This window comes from Peromyscus californicus, unplaced genomic scaffold (assembly GCF_007827085.1).
Source record: "Peromyscus californicus insignis strain IS unplaced genomic scaffold, ASM782708v3 Scaffold_11__1_contigs__length_118956290, whole genome shotgun sequence".
Classification (NCBI taxonomy): Eukaryota; Metazoa; Chordata; class Mammalia; order Rodentia; family Cricetidae; genus Peromyscus; species Peromyscus californicus.
In genome coordinates, this window is record NW_026294402.1 from 102,464,868 (window position 1) to 102,489,226 (window position 24,359).

Here is a 24,359-nt window from a genome sequence, read left to right on the forward strand (position 1 = left end):
GATAACCCCACAGGTCACTTGGGCCTCAGGCCATGCGACAGACATGCCTGCTTTCCACGGGACATTTCCACTACTAATGACTCAAATTCAGGGCTGCTTTAGCTGTTATTGCTTTGTTTTCAAGACTAAGTCTCACACTGTAGCCTAACTTATGATGTTGCTCAGGCTAGCCGCAAACTCCGGCCTCAGCCTCAGGGTGCTGGGGCTATAGGCATGAGCGACCAGGTCTAACTAAGCAAGGACTGCTTTGAATTCCTTAGCTAAGGAAGGACTGTCACTGTGTTGTCCACACAGGAGATAAGAACATTCCCCGCCCTCCCTCAGCCGTAACGCCACATGAGGCCTCACTTACCGAATCCAACGCACTTACTCCCATCCTGTGTATGTAACGTTCTGTTCCAGGTACCGTATGTACGCCCACAAACAAAAGGCAGTATTTATGTCTGGAAATCACCAATATTTACCCACGTTTTATGACCTCTACCCCCGCTCCTGCCTGGGAGAAGTGTGCTTCTCTTCCCAAGTGCAGTATTTGCTCATGAACTCAGAACAGTGTTTACCCCAACTCTGGTTGTTTTGTTTCCTAGCAGCATGGGTATGACTGTCCCTGAACATGAGCTTAGCTGCACCCTGAGAAGATATGCTCTTGCAGCCCGGACAGGACTCACCAGTTAGCATGCAGAGTGTAGTTTATTATGTTTGAGACAGGGTCTCCTATGTAGCCCTGGCTGACCTGGAACTAGATATGTAGCCCAGGCTGGCCTCAAACTCACAGAGATCTGTCTGCCTCTGCCTTCCAAGTGCTTGGATGAAAGGTGTGTGAAACCACCCCTGGCCTCTGCCTTCCTTCTTGAACAACCTTTGGCCTTTTCTGCTGTTGGTCCTGGCATTCCCATGGGGAGGCTTATATGGAGGTAGGAAAGAGAAGACCAGCCCAGAAGAGCATGTCCCGGGTTGGGGGCAGAACTTTGAGGTCCTATAACCTATGATAGGATGCTGGGCTGCTTCCCCTAGATTTGTTTCTCAGAAGTGTACTCCTTCCAGCCTCCGCTGGGTGACTGGGCTTAAAGGGTCACTTAAGTCATTAGCCAGAGTGACAGGTAGCCTTTGGCAGATGGATGGTGAAGAGCAAGTATGGGGGGCTGTCTTCCTTTTCGGCCAACTCAGCCTGGCAGTGGGGACAAACTGTGTCGTGGAGAGGTGCAGGGGTGATGGGCACTGGCTAGTGCGATCTTAGAAGTGGCTCCCTCACCACCTTCTGCTCCTGAGCCTTGTCCTGTGCCGGCAGACTTTCTCTGAGTCTGACCCACCCCTGTCCGGTAAGAAGCCCCAAAGACCGCTCTGAGGACCAGGCTGCCCCCAGAAGCTAAAGACTTGTAGCTTTGAGGCTGCCTCTCTCTCCTGCTTTCAGGACAAAGGTTTGGGCCAGGACCTGGCAGATTCTGCTTATCTCTGCATAAATATTTATCAGGCTCCAGGGGCTAGAGCCTGCAGCTGGCTAGGAGAGGGGTAGGGAGCAGGGCGGGCAGATGCTGTAGAAGGATCTCAAAGCCCTTTCCTAATGAGGGTGCTGGGAGGGGAGAGTGCCGCCCTGGGATCCTCTGGAGGGAGAAGACAGATGGACAGCGGGACAGTGAGGGAGAGCTTGGGTATAATCCAGCAACCAGACCTTGTGCACCCCAGGAAAACGGGGGAGGGGGCCAAAGAGACAAGGCTACTGGAGACATTGTAGCCTTCCTAGACTGTCCTCCCACCAAGAGTGTTTGAGAGCTACGCTCCCCACACACAGTTGGCACTTAGCCTCATCACCCTCTGTTATGACCTCATTCCCCACACAGTCCTAGAACTGCACTGCCCAAAATGTCCTGAGAATGGTACCCCACGCTCCCAGGCACGGTGCTCCTCCACAGCAATGCTTTTTCCAGATCCATGTGTCTGTGAGCTTACTGCCCTTGCTGTGGAAGGGACTGTGCCTGGTGCATGCCTCTTACCTTCTCCCACCATCTCTCCTGCCCCACACCCTCCTTCTAGAACTGCTCCAGTTCCTCTGCCCCTCCTGGAGCGTTCTGCCTCCATCTTCCATCTTTCTCCATCCTCCAGATCTGTGTCCCCGCAGGAGTCAGGGCTCCTTTTCCCCACCGTGAGCCCATTTTTTCTGTAACCACAAGCACTGAAACCTAGGTGAGCAAGCAGGCTGGCCACCTGGGGGAGGGGGGTCTTGTCAGATCCTCAGCTCTCCTCGGCCAGCGGCACCCTGCCGCTGCCTCTCCTCATTGGCATGCTGGTGAGACCCACAGGTGGAATCAAAGCTCTCTGCAGCACAGAGCTGAGCGGCACAGCAGGGATCGGGGAGACAAAGGCTCCCCAGTCTGGGGAAGGAAGCGAGTAGGGGCAGAGAGGGCATATTTTGGGGCCCAGTGTTTCCTTCTCAAACACTGCTAAAGATAAGGAGGACAGCCAGAGCCAATGAACACCCCAGTAGATAATGAGGGGACACAGAGGGGGAAGGGACAGCCTCAGGCACAGCCTCGGGGGGAAGGCTCCCTCCCAAAGCCCAGAGCGCTCATTAGTAGAAGCCTACGGGGAGAGGCTGCTAAAGTGGGTCAGTCTCCTCCCCCAGCTGCCTGACAGGTGTGGGTGGGGAGGAGGCTTCTCAGCCTATTGTCCCTCTTGGAAGTCATTCTGTTCTGAGCCCCTGTCCTTCGACCCCCCTTCCTTAGCCCCTGCCCACCAACCCCTACCAACCCCCGAGCCTCTGTTCACCAGCTCCCCCCTCCCTTTTTCCATTCTCATCTTTTAGCTCCTGTCTCCCACCTCCCTTTAAGCCTCCAGCCCCTCTACACCTACCCCCAGATACTGTCCTTCAAAGGGCCACTGCCTCCTCCCGTGGAGTCCCCCTGAGCTCCCTCCCTCCTTCCCCCTTCCTGCTCCCATTCTCCTGGGCTTCTCGGGTACTCTACACGCCAACCCTGTAGGTGTGGGGGGCGGGGGTGGGGCGGCTCAGCCAGCCTCCCTAAGGCATCCTCCAGACTGAGCCACACCTGGGAGAAATTGAAATCTTAGACTCTTCCCCTACCCCCGCCAATGAAGCAGACATCCCTGTCCCGGCCACGAAAGGCAGTAAAACACAGCTCCGCTGGGGCCAGGCTGTGGGCCGTGCCAGAACAAGCATTCCGATTTGGGGAAGGAAGCCAAACAGGGCATGCTGCAGGCTCCAGGCCAAAGCTTTTCTGCCCGGATCCCTGTATGCCAACTAGCCTTGGGCATCCAGTCTGGGGCCCCAAACTCCCGCTCTTCCCTGCCCTAGTCACACTGAGGGTCCCTGAAGATGTGCGTAGTTGAGGAGAGAGGGAGGGAATTTCAAAGGCGGGTCTTCTTTGTGCAGGATGTCTGGACCCCACCCCCAAATGTGGGTATACAGTTGAGAGAGGACAACAACCTGTTAGGTAGTGGCCCCTTCTTCCAGGTCCCAGCCAAGTTTGGGGCTGTATCTTGATCAAGGGCTTCCCCTTTCTGTTCAGACCACCTTCTTCCTGTAAGAAGCATCTGACTGGTCCCAGGACAAGGAATAGAATGTAGACGAAGCCCTGCCACTTGCCTTCAAGGCCACAATTCTGGGAAGGGCTGAATAACTTTTCTGGTCTCCACCAAGTTCCGTGGCAGCTCCAGGGTCACTGCAACCTGGTTAGACTGAGTCTGGCGGCACAAGAGTTAATCTCGGCCCCCGCCCCCACCCCCTGTGTGCACAAATTCCAGGAACGCTTTCCATTAAGGACGCTAGCTCGGAGCAGATTTCATTTACATTAATAAGAACCAGAAAAATCCGTGTGTGGGGAGGGGTGGGGTGTGGGTGACGTGAGGGTGTGTGGTTACCACTCACAGTTTGTATTTGAGGCTGGTAGAGGGCGGCATTGAGAGGCTCAGAAGGGGGCTCTGTGCCAGTGTTTAGGTGCTAGAGAGAGGTCGAGTACACCCAACCTCAGAGATTCCTGTCAGGGGAAGAGCCCATCTGCCTGTGGGGACTCTTCCTGAGACGGGGAGAAGGGAGAGATGGCTGGTCTTAAGGTTCAGCATGAAGGGATGGCAGAGCCCAGTGTCAGGGAAGATTAGACCCTAACCTCTGGAGATGAGAGCCAGGGGACCCCTCATTTGCATGAGCTGTTGGGGAGCTGTACATGCTGAAGCCTGTCTGTTGCCTCTCCCCCTTTCCCTGGGGTGGTATGGCTGCTGTATTCTGAGACCTAAGGACATTAAGCTCATCTCTCAGTCTTCCTGCAGCTTTGACTCAGCCTTGAAGCTGAGCAGTGGCTGGCCCTTTTGGGAGCTCAGGAAATGCCTCAGATCCACTGCTGCTCTTGTAGAAGAGCCAGGTTCGATTCCCAGCACTCACATGGCAGTTAACAACCATCTGTACCTCCAGTCCCAGGGGATCTGCTGCCCTCTTTTGGCCTCTGAGAAAACTAGGCATACACTTGGTGCACAGACATACGCATGCAAAACACCCATACACATTAAAAAATAAATCTTGCTAGGCCTTTGGCACATGCCTTTAATCCCAGCACTTGGGAGGCAGAGGCAGGTGGAACTCTGAGTTTGAGGCCAGCTTGGTCTACAGGGCAAGTTCCAGGATAGCCAACATCAACTTCCCCCCACCCCCCTGTGTAGTTTTGGTGCCTGTCCTGGATCTCGTTCTGTAGACCAGGCTGACCTCGAACTCACAGAGATCTGCCTGGCTCTGCCTCCCAAGTGCTGGGATTAAAGGCATGTGCCACCACCATCCGGCAAAAAAAAATCTTAAAAGAAACAAAAAGCAAACAACAATAAAAACCCATCAAACAAGGAGGACCTGCAGAGTGAGCATGTGCACAGGAGCACGTACTGGGCAGTGGTTTGCACCGCTGTCAGGTCACGCTAACCCTGAGAATTCCCCTTTTCTTCTTAGTTCACAGCCAGCTGCCAGAGTAGGTGTCCTTCCTTCAGGAGTGAGCACATCTGATTCCCTCCAGGCTGTTCTTGGCACATAGGGGGAAGCTTTGATGACTACCCGCCCCCTGTGCCAGTGGCCAGGATAGAGGTGTACATGACAAACTGCAGCCGTTCGGTGCAATGGCCCTTATACACATCCAGGCTTCTGGGAAAATATGCATACTGCCTTCTGCAACTGGGTGACTATCTGGGTCTGTGTACATACCACCTGAGTGCAGAGGGTAGCCCCTCAACCTAGCTAAGGGGTGGAGAAGCGGAAGGGAAGGAAACCCCAGTTGTGGCACCCTTCAGAATATGAACTCAACTTTGCCATGTTCCAGGCCTGATAGACAGGCATCATCTGGAGGGCATGCTCTGGTGGGTTGCCACGAATTGCCTCTGGGATCAACAATGATGAGTGGAGGCTTAATTGCTCCCAGGAATCATTCTCAAATAGTTTCTCTGTCCAGCCTGACACTGGATGGTGATGTCTACCTGGGACTTGGGAGTCTGGGAACCTCACCTGGGCTCAAGGGGTATCCTGGCCTCTGAAAAGACAGGAGTCGTCCTAGCTCCTTTTCCCCAGTCACTGTGGTCTCATCAGCATGCGAAATCCACCCACTGCACAGTCGTCTTATCTCAGCAGCCTCATGGGCAGAGCAGAATGGAAGACTCCCCCAGACCCTCTGGCTGGCTGCTCCACCCCTTCTTATCTTGCCCCCTCAGCCTCCCGCCCCCTTGCAGCAGCTGCAGATCTCTCCAGCTCCTCTTCCCAGCATCCTCTAGGTCTTGCTCTTTGTCTCCTCTTTCTCTCCCTGGGGCATTGGGGGTACATCTGAAGGGCCGATCACTCCTGAGCTGGAGAGTATGGGTGCTGGAGCCTGACCTTGTTTCGACAGGCTGAAGGGTGTGAGTCAGTTCCTCAAAGGGTCTGGAGATTCCAGCTTTCAGCTTGTTCTTCAGCCAAGCCTGTCATCATCCTACCCAGCAAGTAACTACAGTGCGCACCCTGAACCTGAATTGATAGCTCCAGATCTTGAGGTCTGACAAGGTACCCAGGTTGGAATCCAGCTTTGGCATTCACCAGCTGTACCCTCCAGCTGTTTGAGCATCAGTATTTTCTAAACTGGACGAAAATGGAGCTTGGACTGAGCCAGATGAGGGCCTCTGCTCCCTGCTGGAGACTGCTTTCTGTCTAGGTGTGTGGCTCCTCTCTGTAGTTTGTTCTGACCTTTGCAGATGCTTATACACCTGACCCTCCTGCCACATTTTGGAAGACCAGGGCATCCCCAGCTTCTGTCTGAGAGCTCTGGGCAAGAATGTGTGCAACTCCCCATGGACTGTGGAGACACAAGCTTCAGGTCTGATGTGAACTATGCCAAGATTATTCTGAGTCAATAATTATGTAGATGGATGAAGAGAGCCTGAGAGGCAGAAATGCATTTTATCGACCGAAGGAATTATTTACCTGGGTAGGAAAGGATTGCTGGGGACTGAAGCACTCACTGTGCACAGGGCCAGCTTGGTCCTTGCTCCACTGCCTCACAGCTAGGGGCAGTGGATCTTCCTTTTTCTTCTGGTTTTGAAAGACAGGGTCTCATTATGTAGCCTTGGCTGTCCTGGAGCTCACTATCTAGACCAGGCTGGTCTGGAATTTACAGAAATTTGCTTAACTCTACCTTCCAAATGCTAGGATTAAAGGTGTGTGCCACCTTATCAGATGACAACTTCTTTAATTTTATAAAAGCTTTATTTTTTTAATTTTTTTCCGACAGGGTTTCTCTGTGTAGTCTTGGCTGTCCTGGAGCTTGCTCAGAGATTCACCTGCCTCTGCCTTCTGAGTGCTGGGATCAAAGGCACTACCACTATCCAGCAGATAAAAAGTTTTATTTTAATAAGAGATTTTCCATTCATCCCACATATCAGTCACAGATTCCCCTGTCCTCCCTCCTCCCACCCCCCAAAGAGATTTTTAATTATGTGTATGTGTGTGAGTCTGTGTAGGTGAGTGCAGGTGCCCATGGAGTTCAGAGGGGTCAGATTCCCTGGAGCTAGAGTTATAGGAAGTTGTGAACAGCCCAAAGTACGCGCTCAACAAGAGCAGCAGCATACTCCCAGTTATCTGCCGAGCCATCTCTCCAGCATCCTCTGCCTTTTTTGGCAAGGCCTCACTATGTAGCTCAGGCTGACCTTAAACTTATACCAATCCTTCTGTGTCTGGCTCCAAGTGTTAGGATTATACACTATACTTGAAAGCTTAGCGTTTTAGCTAGTGGAGCTTCTGGAGAAAGACCCGAGGAACTTACAGCCTTGACAACCAAGTTCGAGTTTAGCAATATTTCTTATATTGGGTTTAGGAAGAGCCTTGTGAACATCCATCCAGTGCCTCAGGTCTTGGGACAGTCTCCTGCTTACTGCTGCTCAAACTGGCCTGGCCAGATAAATGACCGAGTGCTGCCACCTCCTGGCCACATAAAGCACAGTGTTCCAGGCATCGGGTCTCCTGAGCAATCTCCCCCTTATCCCTCCACCTGTCCCTCTGGAATAGGGGTAGCTGGGCTCCAGGCACCCTTGAGACCCCTCCCCCCGCAGCCAGACTGTGCATGCCTGGAGAGCTTAGCTCAGACCTGGCTACTCATCTGGGCTTTGAAACTTGTTTGATGCATGGCCATGACAGCTGCTCCTGGATGGTCCTCAAAGCCCTGCACATTGTAGCAGCTGTCCCAGCCAAGGGCAGTCTGGACTCAGGACCCTGAAGGCTTCCTCCAGATCAGCCCAAGCTGATGGGGAAATTAACACTGCCTCAGCAGCACTCACCTCCTAAATCCAATCAAAGCTGGTTAGGAGGAATGCTCCCTGTGGGCACGGTAGAGCCATTTCTTCCCCAGTACTGGGGTTGAATTCAACCCTGATGATCAGCGGGAGGGTATCTGTGCCCTTATGGCTTAAGCCCTAGTTAACAGAGGTAAGAGCTCTACAGTACCATGACCTTCCAAACATGGCCTTGCATGAGCCCTGAGCCCCAAACTGAATCTGTAAAACTTCCAACAACTGAGCTCAGATTCGTGCTAACAGGTGTGGCTGAAGAACATCAAAGTTGGAGTCTCTTCCTTCTGACAAGCAGTGTACAAAGATTCAAGTGCTTCTGTTGGTGTGGGGCAATCAGTTTAAGGCTTGAGATGGTTGAGGACTGGCTTCTGTAGAGAAGACACCACCACCCAAGCTTTGCTGATTTGGGTACAGTTAATTAGCTTCCCAGAGCCCATCCCACCTGTGCTCACCTGAAGAGTCGTCCATGCTGCCTGTCAGATGCAGTTAATTAGGCTGCTATGACTGCTGCTCAGGTGGTAAGAGCACCAGCCTCTCTAGAGGCTTCTGGAGGGGGAGGGCTGATGCATCCATCCCCAGAGCAGACTTTGTCCAGGTGATAAATTCAGTGCCCTAGCATTGGGAATGTGTGGCCTCACCTATGAAAAGTTGCCATGTATGACCACACTTGGGAGTTTTGCATCTGACCTCACTTTTGCCTAGCAAAGATGCAACATGCCTCTCCAGGGCACTGCTCAGCTGGCTGGGACTGGCCCATTCCAAGTTCTTCCTATTGTCCATCCCAACTGTGTAAGGCCCATGCCCACCTAAACACAACACTATTTACATAGGGATTTCCAGGACAGCCAGGGCTACATACACTATCTAAATAAATAAATAAATAAGTAAGTAGGTAAGTAAGTAAATGGGGGCTGGAGAGACACCTCAGCAACTAATCACTGGCTGCTCTTGCATTAGACCTGGATTTGATTCCCAACAACCACATCTTAAGATCCCCAGGGGATCTTACATCACTTCTGGCCTCTACAGGCTCCAGGCATACTGTGGTGCAGACAAACATATAGGCAGAATACCTGTACATGTAGAATATGTTAAAAAAAAAAAAAAAAAAGCCAAAAACAAAAAAGCCCCTAAGAACAGGCTGGGCCATGGTAGTGCATGCCTTTAATCCCAACACTTGGGAGGCAGAGGCAAGTGGGTCTGTGAGTTCAAGGCCAGCCTGGTCTGCAGAGCTAGTTCCAGGACAACCAGGACTACAGAGAAACCCTGTCTGGAAAAAACAGTAAATAACTAAACAAACAAAAACAAAAACAAAACAAAAAGAAAGAAACAGAAAACCAAAACACAAAACAACAAACAAACAAACAAACAAAAAAGCAACAGTCTTTTTGGCCAAAATGTTTCTTGCCTAGTGATAAGGATGAAATTTTATCACCCATAATGTGCCCAACACGTAAGTATCATACAAGCCTGGACTACATAATGAGTCTGTAAGGCTAGCCTAGGTTACATAACCCATCTCAAAACAAAACAAAACAAAACAAACAAAAAACAACACACCAAAAAACAAAGAAAAACATCAGATGCTTAGACAGCCTTTACCACCCATTCTCTCAAGAATAAAGACACGGGAAACCCATTTTTTGAAGGTATTTCTTTTGTAAAGGAGCCAGCTAGACTGAAAATCTTCCAAAATTCTGTACAAATGTATAATATACAAATATACACAAGGCTATTGCCACGACATAACAATAACAAGTGACAGAGGCGGCTTTGGTGTTGATAACCACTCAGAGTTTCTCAAGCCCCAGGAGAGGGACACAACACAGGCTACAACATGGAAAACACATCACATTTACACTATGTACACTGAAGTATAAAAAGCCCATTGTCCCCTCTGTTCGCAAACCTTCGGGTGGGAAGGAAGGCTGTTTACCAGACAACCCACATAAGGGGGCTCCTTTAAGGTGGAGGGGGAACCTGCAGAACCAAGAGGCTCACCCTACAACTATGAATAGCACAAGGCATGCTCTTAGAGACACAAAGTAAGAGCAGGTTGAGGAGATGGCTTGCTCCCTGTGCGCATCATCGCTTCCCCAGTCTCACTCCATCTCAGTGAAGCGGGCAAACATGGCTTTCCGAACAGCATCTTTGTAGGAGTCGGCACCGGACAGCCCATATGCACTGCCTTTGGCTCCTAAGCCAGCTCCCTTTAGCCGGACTTGAGCCTGGGGGAAAAAAAAAAAAGTGTTAGTAGCTGGTGGGCAGGGTATGTACTCACCTCTTATCTTGCCCACACTACGGAGCAGAACCACCCATAAAGAGAAGACAAGGGTGTGGACACTGGATGCCTACTCAGTGAATATTCCTGCCTTAGGCCTGGGAAAGGTACTCACAGGCACAGCTTACAAGAGGGCAGACTCGACAGTAAACCCATTCTAAGGAGGAGAGGGTGACAACAGTTGCGCCACAGGGCACGGTGGGGGCAGTCACCGTGGAACTCCTATCATGGCCAATGGTCTGAGTCTCTGAACCCAGGACTGTCTCAGCTTGGGCTCTGACAAATTAGCTATTTCTTCTCCTAAATTTAAAATGGACATACAGAGGCTATGGATGGGTAGGTTCAAGACAAGGTCTTACAGCTAGGCCTTGGGATTCTCCTGTCTCAGCCTGCCAAAAACAGGTCTCTATCACTGTATCTATCACTTTAAAAATTAAAAAAAAAAAAATTATGTATGGGAGCACGTGTAGCAAGGTACACACACATCAGACAACTGTGTAAGGATGTTGTCACCTTCCAGTTTTATGTAGGTTCTGGGGCCCCAACTCAAACTGCTAGGCTTCCATGTTAAGTTACCTACTGAGCCGTTTTGTTGGCCCTGACATATATTTAATTATTCACTCATTGATCTTATGTGTATGAATATTTTCACTGTATGTATGTCTGTGCACCATGTGCGTGTTGTGCCTGTGGAGATCAGCAGAGGGAATCAAAAACCCAGAACTGGAATTGTAGGCTCCTAAGTGGGTGCTGGGCACTGAATCTGGGTCCTCGGCAAGAGCAGCGAGCACTCTCAACTGATCAACTCTCTCTCTCAATTTTAATTTTTTTTTTTTTTTGGTTTTTCGAGACAGGGTTTCTCTGTGTAGCTTTGCGCCTTTCCTGGAACTCACTTGGTAGCCCAGGCTGGCCTCGAACTCACAGAGATCCGCCTGGCTCTGCCTCCTGAGTGCTGGGATTAAAGGCGTGCGCCACCACCGCCCGGCTCAATTTTAATTTTTTAAACAAGGGCACCAGGCCTTGTGGTGCACGCCTTTAGTTCCAGTACTCTCTAGGCAGAGGCAGGTAAATCTCTGTAAGTTTGATCCTAGCCTGGTCTACACAGCAAATTCCAGGAAAATCATGGCTATATAGGAGGAGCCTACCTATGAAAACAGAAACAACAAAGCAACAATGACTTCCTCTTAGAAACAAAAGGAGGATGAAGGGCAGGCTTTCAGGGAAGGGGTGCCTTTGCCTGTTTAGCAATCAGCAGGCCTACAAACCCACATCTACAAATGTCAGAGCCTATACTTACCTCAATGGGAGCTGTGATGCCTTGACACTTTCTTCCTAAGCCTGAGCCTTCCCGCCAGCCCATGGCCTGCAGCATCTTGTTGCCAATGTTACTGTGGTCAATGCCATCTTTGGTGGGCTGCTCGTAATTCCTGCCAGTGGCAAACACACAGTTATTTAAAACAGCCAGAGCCCCAGCTAGTGAACTGGAAAATGGTGCATATCACATACACAGTGCCAGCATCAAACTGCTTCTTGCGTTTGGGCTCTGGAGGTTCTGGAATTCCATACTTCTCTCGTCTTTCTGCAGCCCGATCTCGGTATTTCATCTACATAAAAAACAAGGTAGGAGTATTCTGAAACAGTCTTGTATACACAGATGTTCCCCCTTGTTTCCTCTCCCACTCTTGGTCACACTGCTTGTTACTGTCTAAAGATGAGGACAGATTTGCCTATCTCCAGTTAGCATTTGGACAGGTATACTTCCAGAAACAGAAGTGTTAAAGAGGCTCCTGAGAGCCATCCAGCAGACCCTGGACAACTGGCACTATAATCAATGAAGGAAGGAAAACCCTTGAGTACAGACACCTCAGAATTATCCCAGAGCAAGACATTTCCAAACCACTTCTTTTGGGTGGGGTGGGTTTTGAGACAGGGTTTCTCTGGGTAGACGTGGCTGTCCTGGAACTTGCTCTGTAGATTAGGCTGGCTTTGAATTCAAGAGCTTCACCTGCCTCTACCTCCCAAGTGCCGGGATTAAAGGTCTACACCACTGCCCAGCTAACCTTTTTTTTTTTTTTTTTTTGGTTTTCCAAGACAAGGTTTCTCTGTGTAGCCTTGGCTGTCTTGGAAATCTCTCTGTAGACCAGGCTGGCCTAAAACTCACAGAGATCCACCTGCCTCTGTACCCAGTGCTGGGTTTAAAGGCATGCACCATTACCACCTAGCTTGGCAAATTATTTTTAACAGACCCTTCCACTATGCCTTAGGAATCTGGAACTAAATGCTACAAATAAAAGCAAAATAAAATACTGATGTGGTGGTGTATGCCTATAGCTCAGTTATTTGGAAGACTGAGGCAAGAGGACTGCTTGAGCCCAAGAGGTCAGGGCCAGCCTGTGAACATAGCAAGACTCTATCTAAACAAACCATTCATTTACCTCCCTCTCCCTTAGCTCCAACGCTTCCAATTCCTGTTCGCTCAGCCTGGATCTTCGGTAGATGTCCATGTTTTGCTATTACAAAAAAGTTTATAGACATACTTAGAATTCATCCATTTTAATATGAAATGTCATAACATTAGCACTTTATTTTGTATTCTAGCCCAATCTCAATACACCACAGCATCCAAACTGTTGGATGTTTGGGTGCGAAGCCCTAATGCTTCTCTATGTTCTACAACTCCAGACACCCACGCAACACAAGCTATTTACCGAGCCTTCACCAGGTTCCTCACTCCCACCATTCAATTTCCTCCCTTCCCTCATAAGCTTTGAGAAGCAAGGCCACCTTGTGTAAGTCGGAGAGCTGCTGGTGCCTGACCAAGGCATCTCTGTTTGGGAACTGACGTCGGCAGAGCAGGCAGGCCATCTTCTTCCAGTCGGCTAGTTTCTCTTCCTCACTCTCCAGTCTCTCTACCAGCTCTTCTTCATTGTCGCTATCACCACTGTACGCAGCAACCAGACCTCTCTGGGGACACAATGATGAGGGGTCATTAGAAATCACAGAGATAAAACAGTGCCAAAATTTGAGAGTATCTCCATTACTCTGTGTTGTCCTTTAGTAGTGCACCACATTTTATATACACTGTATGGAGCAGCCTTCTAGTACCAACCCTTCTGGAGCCCAAAAAATGGGTTCTTGGATGACTGTTTTCAAGCCACTGACCATGTATAAGAACTCCAAATACAACAACAGATCAGAGTAATGGACCAGCTAGACCAGTATCTATCAAGGAAAGTAAGTTTTTGCTTTGTCCTAATTTTCTTTCCAGACCATTAAAAATTCTATTTACAAATGCTACGAAAGCCAATTTACTTGGCTTAGGGATTCAGGCTTCATTCATCGGTCCATCTCACCTGATCTCAGGCACAGAACACAAAGCCCTCAATGTGGATTCTATACGCCAAAGCTGTTCCAGATACCCACTGACAGAGAAAAGCATCCCATTTAAAAAAGGAACTGCATTAGCCAAGATGTAGCAGAGATTGAAACTGAGACATAAACCACACACTTGGTTAAAACACAGGTGGTACTTCCTTACTTTAAGGGGATTTTCTTCATCTCCATTTCGTACCATTTCGGGGATGAGTTGCTGCCTTTCAGCTAAGGCACCCTGGAAAACAAAACAAGCCATAAGCCTCAAGTGTTACAAGGGTGCCCATTACGAAGTACGGCTACTCCTGCTACCATTACCTTCTTCTCAAAGAGAGCAAAGCCAGCATCTGCTGCTGCAGACTCTCTCCGTTCTTCTTCTCTCAAAGAATTGACAGGTTGAAAGCTGTTTTTAAAATTTTCTTTCTGCTTATTTAAACTCTTAGCCCAGCGTTCCATGTCTTTGGCAATCTAGCATCAAACAACAAACACCATGAAAAAGCATACAAAAGCATACTTCTCTGTAACTTAACAATAAACAAGGCAACATGATCTTATGTTATTAGGCTCATAAGATGACTAAGTGGTAACCTGAGTCTGGTTCACAGAACCCACGGAGCAGGAGAGAACTGATCCCTTCACATTGTCTCTGACCTCCACACCAAGCCATGGCATGCAAGTATGCACACAAGCAAATGTAATTTGGGGGGGTGGTGGCTAGAGGAAGCGCAATGGTTAAAAATGTGTACTGCTTGTAAAGATTTATTTAATATTTTTAATTATGCAAATGTGTGTGGGGGCTGTATATATGAGTGCAGTGCCTGCCGAGGCCAGGAGGGGGCATCAAATTCCCTAGAGCCAGAGTTACAGATATCAGTAAAATGCCTAATGAGTGCTGGGAATCAAAGTCTACAAGAGTGGTATGCATAGCTGAACTATCTCTTTGTGCCTGGCTTTTTATGTATATGTGATGAGGATTATACTCAGGTCCTCATGCTCACACACAAAGCACTTTATTGACAGAGTTATCGCCTTAGCCTCCTCTTTTATTATTTTCATGTATCCTTAACTCATTATGGACTTGCAAATTTTTCTTGTTCTTTCAGGAGATTAAGCCCAGTTACTGAAAAAATTTTGATTTTTGTGGACTGAATGCCAGGTCTTAATATATGCTAGGAAGTACTCTACCACTGAGTTGTATTACCAACTATTTAACTTTGAGACAGGGTTTTATTAAGGTACCTACACTGGGGCAGGGGTGGGGAGTGGGGATGGTGCCCATACTGGCCCTAAACTTGTGAGCCTTGTGCCTTAACTTCTCAGGTTGCTGGAATTACAGGCTTGTACCATCAGGACTAAAAATGAAGAATGAACTCAATGAATGTAGCCCTGTAAGGAAAGAGTCATGATTTCCTTGGAGAGGTCATACCTGTTGAGCTGTTTTGCTCTTGGGTTTTTCTTTCTTCTCCTTTCCCTCTTTTGTGGAAGGCAGGCCCGTCTGCTGGTTAGCACTAGACTCTGCAGCTGGCACGTAGGTCTCCTTCTCTCCATCCCAGTACAAGTACTGCTGTGTTAAGGAATTATAGTAGTACTACAAGAGAAAAATGAATACAGATTACTGATTACAGTTTTGTGGTGCTGGGAATTCAATCAAAGGCCTTAAATATGCCAGGTAACTGTTCTACCACTAGCTATTCCTCAAGTTTTTCTATGTTCAACTTAATATTATGTCAATAGTAATGTATGCCTGTAATCCTAGCACTAAGGAGGCTTAGGCAGGAGGATTGCAAATGCAAGATCAGCTCAGGCTACATAGTTGAGAACTATCTAAAAACAAAACAAAAACCCAAATAAATTTGGTCCAGACACCTGTTTGTAATCCCAGCATTTGGGAGGTGGGCAGAAGGATCAGGATTTCTTTCTTAGCCACAAATGTAATCCTAGGCCAGACTCTTATTTCAACACAACAAAACCAAAATAAAATATATCAAGGACCAGTGACATGTATTTCCTGCTCAGAAAGGACCAATAGTACACCTTAGTATGCTTGAGGATGGTAATAAAATATGAAACTTCTAGGAAAAGTAGAATATAATTTCTTCCCAAGAATCTAGAAGGGTTTTACTTTTAAAAAACAGGATCTTAGCCGGTTGGTGGTGGCGCACGCCTTTAATCCCAGCACTTGGGAGGCAGAGGCCGGAGGATCTCTGTGAGTTCGAGGCCAGCCTGGACTACCAAGTGAGTTCCAGGAAAGGCGCAAAGCTACACAGAGAAACCCTGTCTCAAAAAACCAAAAAAAAAAACAAAAAAAAAAAACCCCCCCAAAAAAAACAGGATCTTGCCGGGCAGCGCTTTAATATCAGCACTCGGGAGGCAGAGGCCGGCGGATCTCTGTGAGTTCCAGGCCAGCCTGGTCTACAGAGCGAGATCCAGGACAGGCACCAAAACTACACAGAGAAACCCTGTCTCAAAAAAACCAAGATAAATAAATATATATAAATGAATGAATAAATAAATAAAGATCAGGATCTTGGGGGGTGGTGGTGGATAAATGGCTCAGTGGTTAGGAACACTGGCTGCTCTTCTAGAGGATCTAGGTTTGATTCCCAGCACCTACATGACAGCTAACAACCACCTGCAACTCCAGTTCCAGGGAATCCAATCTCCTCTTCATGCCTGAATACTAGGCACACAAGTGACGTACATGAAAGCAAAACCACTCACGATAAAATGTAGACCAAGGCTAGCCTTTTCAACTCAGAGATCAACCAGTCACTGCCTAAGATGTGCATGTTACAACACCTGGCCTTCTTTTTCTTTCTTAAAATTATGTTTGGTATGTCTGTGTGTGTCTGGGTGCTCAGAGACAAGTTGCAGGAGTCAGTTCTCTTCTTCTACCACGTGGGTCCTAGGCTTTCAGGTTTGGCAGTAAGGGCCTTTCCTACACTACTTGCTGGCTCCTCTGTGATGTGTCTTGCAGGGAAAGCCACTGTGTGATCCTAACACCTACGGCTGACCTAAGAATGCCATGGCAATGATCAGACTGAACAAAGGAGGAAGTGAAAGACTAGGAACACAGGCAGGTAGCACACTGCTTCTTCACACTTCCCTCTCAGAAACCACAGGCACTAATGTCAACTTCCTGCTAACTGTACTTGTTATGCTATGCTATATATACAGTTCCTGTCATAAACAGATATTTATGGAGTGTCAAAGTTGCTTTCCCTCCTTAAGTTATGTACACACTACCAAAAATAAAGCATTCCTGGGATGCTTTGCTATCCTAAGGATACATAGGAATGGTAAGTGAAGAAACTAAACACAAAGACCACATAGTGTCTAAGTCCATTTATATGAAACATCTAGAACAAGCAAATCCAGAGACAAAAATGTCTTATTAGTGGTTTGGCGGGGAGCGGGGATCAGAGCCTGAGCTGCAGGGCTTCGGGTATGAAGACGAAGAGGAGTGATTTAAGATGGTAAAATGTTCTATACATTAGTTAGAGGTGACAGCTGCATAACAATGTGACTACATTAAAATCCATCAAATTATATATTTTGATTAAAATGGCAAATTTTATTTCATTTGAGGGGAAAAACTCATCTAGAATTTAAAACGTCTAGCCAGGCTTTCACAAATTTTTTAAAAAGAAATCTTTTAAAAAATTATTTGTATTAGTTCTAACCACGTGTAGATGAGTGTTTCTGCATATGGGTATCTTCGAGTGAGTACAAGTGTCCCTGGAGTCTGACAAAGACTCTGGATCCCCTGGAAGGAGCGGAAGTTGCAGATGGTTGTGAGTACCCACATGTGTGCTGGGAAATCAAACCAGTGTCCTCTGGAATAGCAAGTAAGGAGCTCTAGGCCCCTGATTTCTTTTTTCTCACTTTGTAGCCCCTGGCAGCCCTGGGACTTGCTTGTAGATCAGGGTCAAACTCACAGAGATCTGCTTTTCTCTGCCTCACCAATTGTTGGGTGGGCCCTGGGCACAAGTTTTTTGGTTTTTTTTTTTTTTTTTTTGAGACAGGGTTTCTCTGTGCAGCCCTGGCTGTACTGGAACTTGCTCTGTAGACCAGGTTGGCCTTAAACTCCACCTGCCTCTGCCTCTTGAGAGCTGGGATTAAAGGCTTGCTCCACCAATGCCTGGCATTCAAAATTTTAATTTGACAAAATTATCTCTAAAAATAGAATCATAACAGTGGATGCTGAAGGGGAAGGGTACCAATTGGCAAGGAGCACGAGGACCTTGTAGATATGTTAGGAATGTACTTAGTGGTATATATACAGACATGAATCCACGTAAACATTAAAGAGTGGCATACTGGGCTGGGGAAATGGCTCCAAAGAGCAATGAGCACTCTTTCAGGGTCTCAGGTTTAATTCTCCGCACCCACATGGTGGTTATCAACTGTGTGCTAATTCCAGTTCCAGGGAATCCAATGCCCTACTGTAGCCTCAATGGACTCTGCACACACATGGGGAACACAACACACACAAAATAAATCTCAAGAAGGTTAAGAGCTGCACAATCCCAACTTATATACTTTCATGTATATACATTATACTTCAAAACATTAAAAATATATATTTTATATGTGTAAATGTTTTGTCTGAATGTATATATGTGCTTCATGTTGTGCCTGGTGCCAACAGAGGCCACAAGAGGGCATCAGATCCCCTGGAACTAGAATGATGGGCAGTTGTGAGCTGACATGTTGATGCTGGATTGTTTTTGTTTTTTTTTTTGAGACAGGGTTTCACTGTGTAGTCCTGGCTGTCTGAAGACCAGGCTGGCCTCTCTCTGCCTTCTGAGTGCTGTGCTGGTGCTGGGATTAAAGGTGTGTGTCACCACCTGGTGATGCTGGAACTTGAACTCAGGTCTTGTACAAGAGTAACAAGTAATGTTCACCACTGATCCCATTCTCTAGCCCACCTCAAAACATTTTTATTAGCACTGTGTGTAATATGTCTGTGTGTGTGATATGTGAATGGAGGCGTGTGTATGCTAGTCAGAGGACAACTGGGGGGAGTTGGTATTCTTCCATTCTTGGTTCTATGAATCAAATTTAGGGTATCAGGTGCATGGCAAGCACTTTTATCCACTGAGGCACCCCACTGGGTCTCTAAATATTTTTTAACCTGAAATCCTGAAATTAAAAGTATGCATTGGTGGCCATAACGAAGTTAATGATTGGGGCTGGAGGGATGGCTCAGAGGTTAAGAGCACTGGCTGCTCTTCCAGAGGTCCTGAGTTCAATTCCCAGCACCCACATGGTGGCTCACAACCATCTGTAATCTGGTGCCCTCTCTGGCATGCAGGCAGAATACTGTATACATAATAAATAAATCTTAAAAAAAAAAAAAAAAGAAGTTAATGATTAGCCGGGGATGGTGGTGGTGTATGCCTGTAATCCCAGCACTTGGGAAGAAGAGGTAGGTGATCGCTGGTCTACAAATTGAGTTCCAGGACAGCCAGAGCCATTAAGCTGAGAAACTCTGTCTCGAAAAACAACAAATAGAAATTGATTCATGTGTAAAGTCCTGGAATCTCAAAACCCCCAAAGACAAAAACCCTACAACTTATCTGGGTCATCTACTCCTCTATAGGGAACAGTTTCTCTCATGCCCCATAAAGGTATTAAGTGAAACCAAGTTTCTTCTAGTGATAGCAAGTAAGGAGGGAAAGAGCACTTACTTGTGAGTTAGGGTCATAGTAGAGCCCTGTTGTAGGATCATAATAATATCCTGAAGATTCATCATATTGATAAGTAGACGTGTCAGGTACCGCTGTAAAAACAAAACCCAGCCAGTCATTCAAGGTAAGAAACTCTATGTCAATCTCTAAGCCAGTGAGCTACAGCAGGCCTCAGTGTTTCTTTCTTCACATTCCCGTATGTCCCTCTGACACCCATTTCAAAGGGAGAGGAACTTTATTAACGAAGGCAACAATGAGGACCTTCTACCTGTCGACAGTCCCATGAGGTTTGGCTTACCATATTTGGTACCAGGAACTACACCAGCAGGGGAAGCAGCTGGGGCCTGTGTACTTGTGCTAGCGCTAGGCTGTGCTTCCTCAGTCTGGAAAGAACATTAGCTTCAATGTAACTTCAACTGTAAAGCCTTTAAGAGAACTAAGTCACTGCAATCATCCAGGAGGAAGGACTCCCCTGACAGACAGACTGCAGCAAGGATCTAGGGCAGTTCTATAGCAACAGACATGCTAACAACTTTCTAAAGGTCAAGCTGAAGAACTTACAAAGTAGAAATATGCCTTGCTTGGTTCTTTACATGCACATAAATATAATAATAAAAAAAAAAACCTAATAAAGAAATTAGGTGAAATGTATGTAATTAGTCAACCTTGGTTCATATACCAGGAAAGGGTAATATTTACATAACAACAAAGCCAACAATTCTGTATTTAAGAACAAAGATTACCGGAGAGCCAGGCGGATTGGAGGTCTGATTATAGAGTTGGGGACTCTGGGACACTACAGCTGATGAGGTGGTAGTCACTGCTGTGCCTGATGAAAACAAAAGCGTTGGGGAGAGCTGAAGGACAGCTGAACTTCAGGACAGCTGTTCATTTTGTAGGTAAGCTGTTCCTTTCTTTTGGAGGCAGAATTTTGCTATGTAGTTTAATGGTGGCCACAAACTCATGAATCCTGCCTGGGATTACAAGTATGCCACATCTGCCTCTGTCAATTTGTATGTGTTTTTTTTTTTTGTTTTTGTTTGCTGAGAAGGTCTTGCTATGTAGAGCAGGATGCCTTCAACCTTGTGGCCATCCTCCTGCTTCTGCCCCTCTAGTGTTGGGGGCTACAGACATATACCCCAATGTCTGATTCTGTATGTCAGTTACTGACCCATTTCCCACAAAGGACCCTAGAATCTATGACAGTTGCTTCAAAGTTTTACATTCCGCCGGGCGGTGGTGGCACGCGCCTTTAATCCCAGCACTCGGGAGGCAGAGGCAGGCGGATCTCTGTGAGTTTGAAGTCAGCCTGGGCGACCAAGTGAGTTCCAGGAAAGGTGCAAAGCTACACAGAGAAACCCTGTCTTGAACCCCCCCCCCCCCCCAAAAAAAAAGTTTTACATTCCATATTATGGCTAAAAAGGGGAAGAGAAGCTAAAATATGTATCTGCTCTGTGCTGACTCTAAGACTTTTATAGTCCTGGAAAAAAAACTAAAGTAAACTCTTGTTTTTCTAACAGAGTATCATGTAGCCCAGACTAACCTGGAACCTGCTATGTAGCTAAGGATGACTTTAAACTTCTGATCTTCCCATTTCCCCCTTCTGCTCACTAAGACTAAAGGAATATGCAACTATTCCCAGTTTTGTGCAGGGCTGGGGATTTAATGCAGGCTTCAGGTATGCCACACAAGCACTTTACAAACTGCTATAACCCAGCCCCAAAGCCCTGGCTCACCCACGAGTTCCACTATGTAGGTTGTGTACTTGCTATACAGACAAGGCTGGCCTCAAACTCAAGAGAGAACTGCCTGCCTCTGCTTCTGGAGTGCTAAGATTATACGTGTGCCAAAAGCACCCAGCCCAAAGTTATCTTATTGTGGCTCTTCTGGTGGGTGTCTGAGTGCTGCTAAAGGATCATTTACTCTGCTCACCTAAACTTCTGTGGTCACTCAAGATTCAACAAGGAGTTTTGAACACCGAGCTAAATTCCAAGAATAAAGCTAATCATAGCATGGTCTCTAGGAAGTTATACTGACTCTCACAATAACTTTTGCCAGACCTTCTGGCAAATGAGGACAGTCCTCAATGTGCCCTCTCAATTTTTACAAGGAACTGACTTGTAGCTTCGGGTCTAGTTAATATTTCCTCAACCATAGTTACTTCAACAGAAGCAAAACAGATGAATGAAACTTATTACCTGATGTAGATGATGCCTCAGATTCCAGTCCTCCAGCTTGTTGCTGATAAAACTGCTGGTAATCCTGTGAGTACTGAGGGAAAGTCCACCGTTAAAGCTGCTATTTTAGACACAGTCTGTAGATTAGAAGTTGAATGCTAGCCTAGTTCACCTACCTGAGTGTACTGTGTATAGCCATCCTGGCCTGGCTGCATGTAACTGTAGTCAACATTGCCTCCTTCACCACTCTGAGACTATAAAATACCAAAAGAAAAAGAACCAAAGATAAATTTAGTAGAACAAATAAAGATGTCAGAAAGTAATCCCTAAAAACATTTCAGCAAGCATCTATTCTGAGCACCCCAAGAAAAGTCACTGTAAAAGGACCCTTCGTCTTACCCTTACCTGAGTGGATGACCACTGAGCAGCAGCAATGGCTGTACTAGCTACAGAAAAGGCGCTGACACGGTTACCATCTGGAAGGACCAAATCTCTGAAATTACAAAGATATAATCGTGATCATATAATCATATATGTCCATATAATCTCTGTATGTCCAAAGTTTGTGCTTCCAACAGGCCAAGAGAGCAGCAGTTAATTTCAGCTTGTGGGGTTCGGGGAGGGGCTATGTGTCTTAAATGCTAGCAAGATAGAATTTCCGAAGAGGAGGAGTCTTGGTAAACCTCGGTAGATGTCACTGCTCTACTTTATAACTGACCCAATAAGGTATCTGTTGGATGACTAAGGATACTAGAAATGGAAATTTTTCTTTTTGGTGTCTTGTGTGTACTGTACATGTGAACTTATGTGTGAAGGTGTACTCATTGTATATGGAGACAGAGGTGACATCTGGTGCTCTCATTCTCTACCGTATTTTTTTGAAACAGAATTTCTCAAAAAATCCTAGCTGTTTTAGCTATCAGGATCTCCTTGTCTCCATCTCAGCACCGAGGTTACAGACATGGCAAGCACTTTATCTACTAAGCCATCTCCTGGATCTAAAAAAAAAAAGAACATTTGGGCTGGAGAGATGGCTCAGCAGTTAAGAGCACTGACTGCTCTTCCAGAGGACCAGGGTTGAATTCCCAGCACCCACATGGCAGCTCAAGATCTGATACTCTTACAGACATATGTCTCAAGGACATATGTTTCACAGACATACTTGCAGACAAAACACTAATGCAGACAAACTAATTTTTTTAAAAGGATACTTCTGCCGGGCAGTGGTGGCATACGCCTTAAATCCCAGCACTTGGGAGGCAGAGCCAGGTGGAACTCTGTGAGTTTGAGGCCAGCCTGGTCTACAGAGCAAGATCCAGGACAAGCAACAAAACACAGAGAAACCCTGTCTCAAAAAACAAACAAACAAACAATCCCAAAAGAATACTTCTAGCATTAGACAGTAATGTAAATTCAGCATGCTGTCCTGGAAGCTAAGAATTATTTCTGGACTGCTGCAGCTTGCATAGAATGTGCTCTCAACCCATCTGCTGAAACCATTTCTGGCAACTGTTATTAACTGGTGACAGAGGGGTGGACGGATAGACTCAAGAGAGGACAATCTTCTCTTCTTGGTCTACAACCGGGGAAATCAATGTTGACAGTAAAGAGATGAGGTACAGCATCTATACAAGTAAATATACAGATGCTAACAGTTTGAAATAAGGACAATGACGCCACTCACTTTCTGGCACTTTTTGCAAAATCAACCCCAATAGTTTTCCCATCAATTTTCAATGGTGGATGGAGACTCTGTAGTATCTGAAGCAGTTGAGAAGCATCCTGAAGGAGACAGTGAAGAAAAACAATTTTGTTATATAATTTAGAACATCTCTCTACCACCTACTCTAAGAAATAAAGCTTTCCATTACAAAAAGAGAGAAAGAATGAAAAATGCAGTAATTTCTTACCATACTTGTAGATATAAAAACTTGAGAAAAGAAATACCTCAAAGTTCCCCAGAATTGTTAAAGGAACAAGGGACTGAAATGACATTCAAATTTCAGCTGTCAGTTCTTTATAGGTATTAATTACCTTTACAATGTGTCCAAGAAGTCAGTCCTTAGCACAGCACAACTGTCACTATACAGCTTTGAACACTGGGTTCCAGAAGCCTCATATACAGTATCAAAGTTAACTGAGCCACAATTGCCCCCCCCCCCCCTTTTGGTTTTACTCGAGACAGGGTTTCTTTGTGTAATAGCTCTAGCTGTCCTAGAATTTGCTTTGTAGACCAGGCTGGCCTCAAACTCACAGAGATCCACCTGCCCCTGCCTCCCGATTACTGGGATTAAAGATGTGTGCCACCACGCCTGGCTGCCACAATTGCCTCTTAAAACTGTTTTCTGTTTGAGACAGGGTTTCACGTTACAGGTCTGACAACTCAATCTATAGACCAGGCTGGCCAAGAACACGGAGATTCATCTGCCTCTGCCCCCAGAGTGCTGGGATTAAAAGCATGTGCTACCACACCAGGCTGTTACTTGACTTTTGGGGATAGAGAGATGTCTCAGAAGCTAAAAGAACTGGCTGCTCTTCTAGAGGATCTGGGTTCCATTCCCAGTACCTATATGGCAGCTTACAGTCATCTATAACTGTAATTCCAAAGGACTCAAACATCCATGTGGTAGATTAGCTGATAAGATTAATGAAATTGGGCTGGAGAGATGGCTCTGCGGTTAAGAACACTGGCTGTTCTTCCAGAGGTCCTGAGTTCAATTCCCAGCAACCACATGGAGGCTCACAACCATCTGTAATGAGATCTAGTGCCCTCTTCTGGCCTGCAGGGATACATGCAGACATTACACTGTATATATAAATAAATAAATCTTAAAAAAAAAAAAAGATTAATAAAATTATCTTCTCCCCTCTCATATACTGAAAGTTGCCTACTTTGCTCAAGTTCTTTGTCACTGCCTTCCTCCCTACTACCAAGGAAGTCAGTATGGCCTAGGAAATGAGCACAGGTAGAGAGATGGCTTCTATATGGGATTTTTCATTTGGGAAGCGTAAGACAAAACCAAATGGAAAGAGTAACATCAT

The 24,359-nt window shown here is 46.6% G+C and overlaps 1 protein-coding gene across 2 annotated transcripts in view; it reads right to left on the bottom strand.

Moving 5' to 3' along the window:
* Positions 1–9,429: 9,429 nt before the first annotated feature.
* The window catches only part of Rbm5 (RNA binding motif protein 5), a 31,322-nt gene continuing 16,392 nt past the window's right edge, over positions 9,430–24,359 (bottom strand). For both annotated transcript variants that reach the window (XM_052720245.1, XM_052720253.1), the window contains exons 11-25: positions 23,002–23,099; positions 21,723–21,810; positions 21,494–21,571; positions 21,339–21,411; positions 19,884–19,969; positions 19,439–19,523; positions 19,141–19,232; positions 14,874–15,035; positions 13,766–13,915; positions 13,614–13,685; positions 12,860–13,039; positions 12,511–12,585; positions 11,582–11,679; positions 11,373–11,502; positions 9,430–10,022 (exon numbers count right to left, since the gene is read on the bottom strand). In XM_052720245.1, the coding sequence (XP_052576205.1) occupies positions 9,897–10,022; positions 11,373–11,502; positions 11,582–11,679; positions 12,511–12,585; positions 12,860–13,039; positions 13,614–13,685; positions 13,766–13,915; positions 14,874–15,035; positions 19,141–19,232; positions 19,439–19,523; positions 19,884–19,969; positions 21,339–21,411; positions 21,494–21,571; positions 21,723–21,810; positions 23,002–23,099 (1,593 nt within the window). In that variant the 3' untranslated portion in view covers positions 9,430–9,896. The remainder of the gene's footprint in view (positions 10,023–11,372; positions 11,503–11,581; positions 11,680–12,510; positions 12,586–12,859; positions 13,040–13,613; positions 13,686–13,765; positions 13,916–14,873; positions 15,036–19,140; positions 19,233–19,438; positions 19,524–19,883; positions 19,970–21,338; positions 21,412–21,493; positions 21,572–21,722; positions 21,811–23,001; positions 23,100–24,359) is intronic.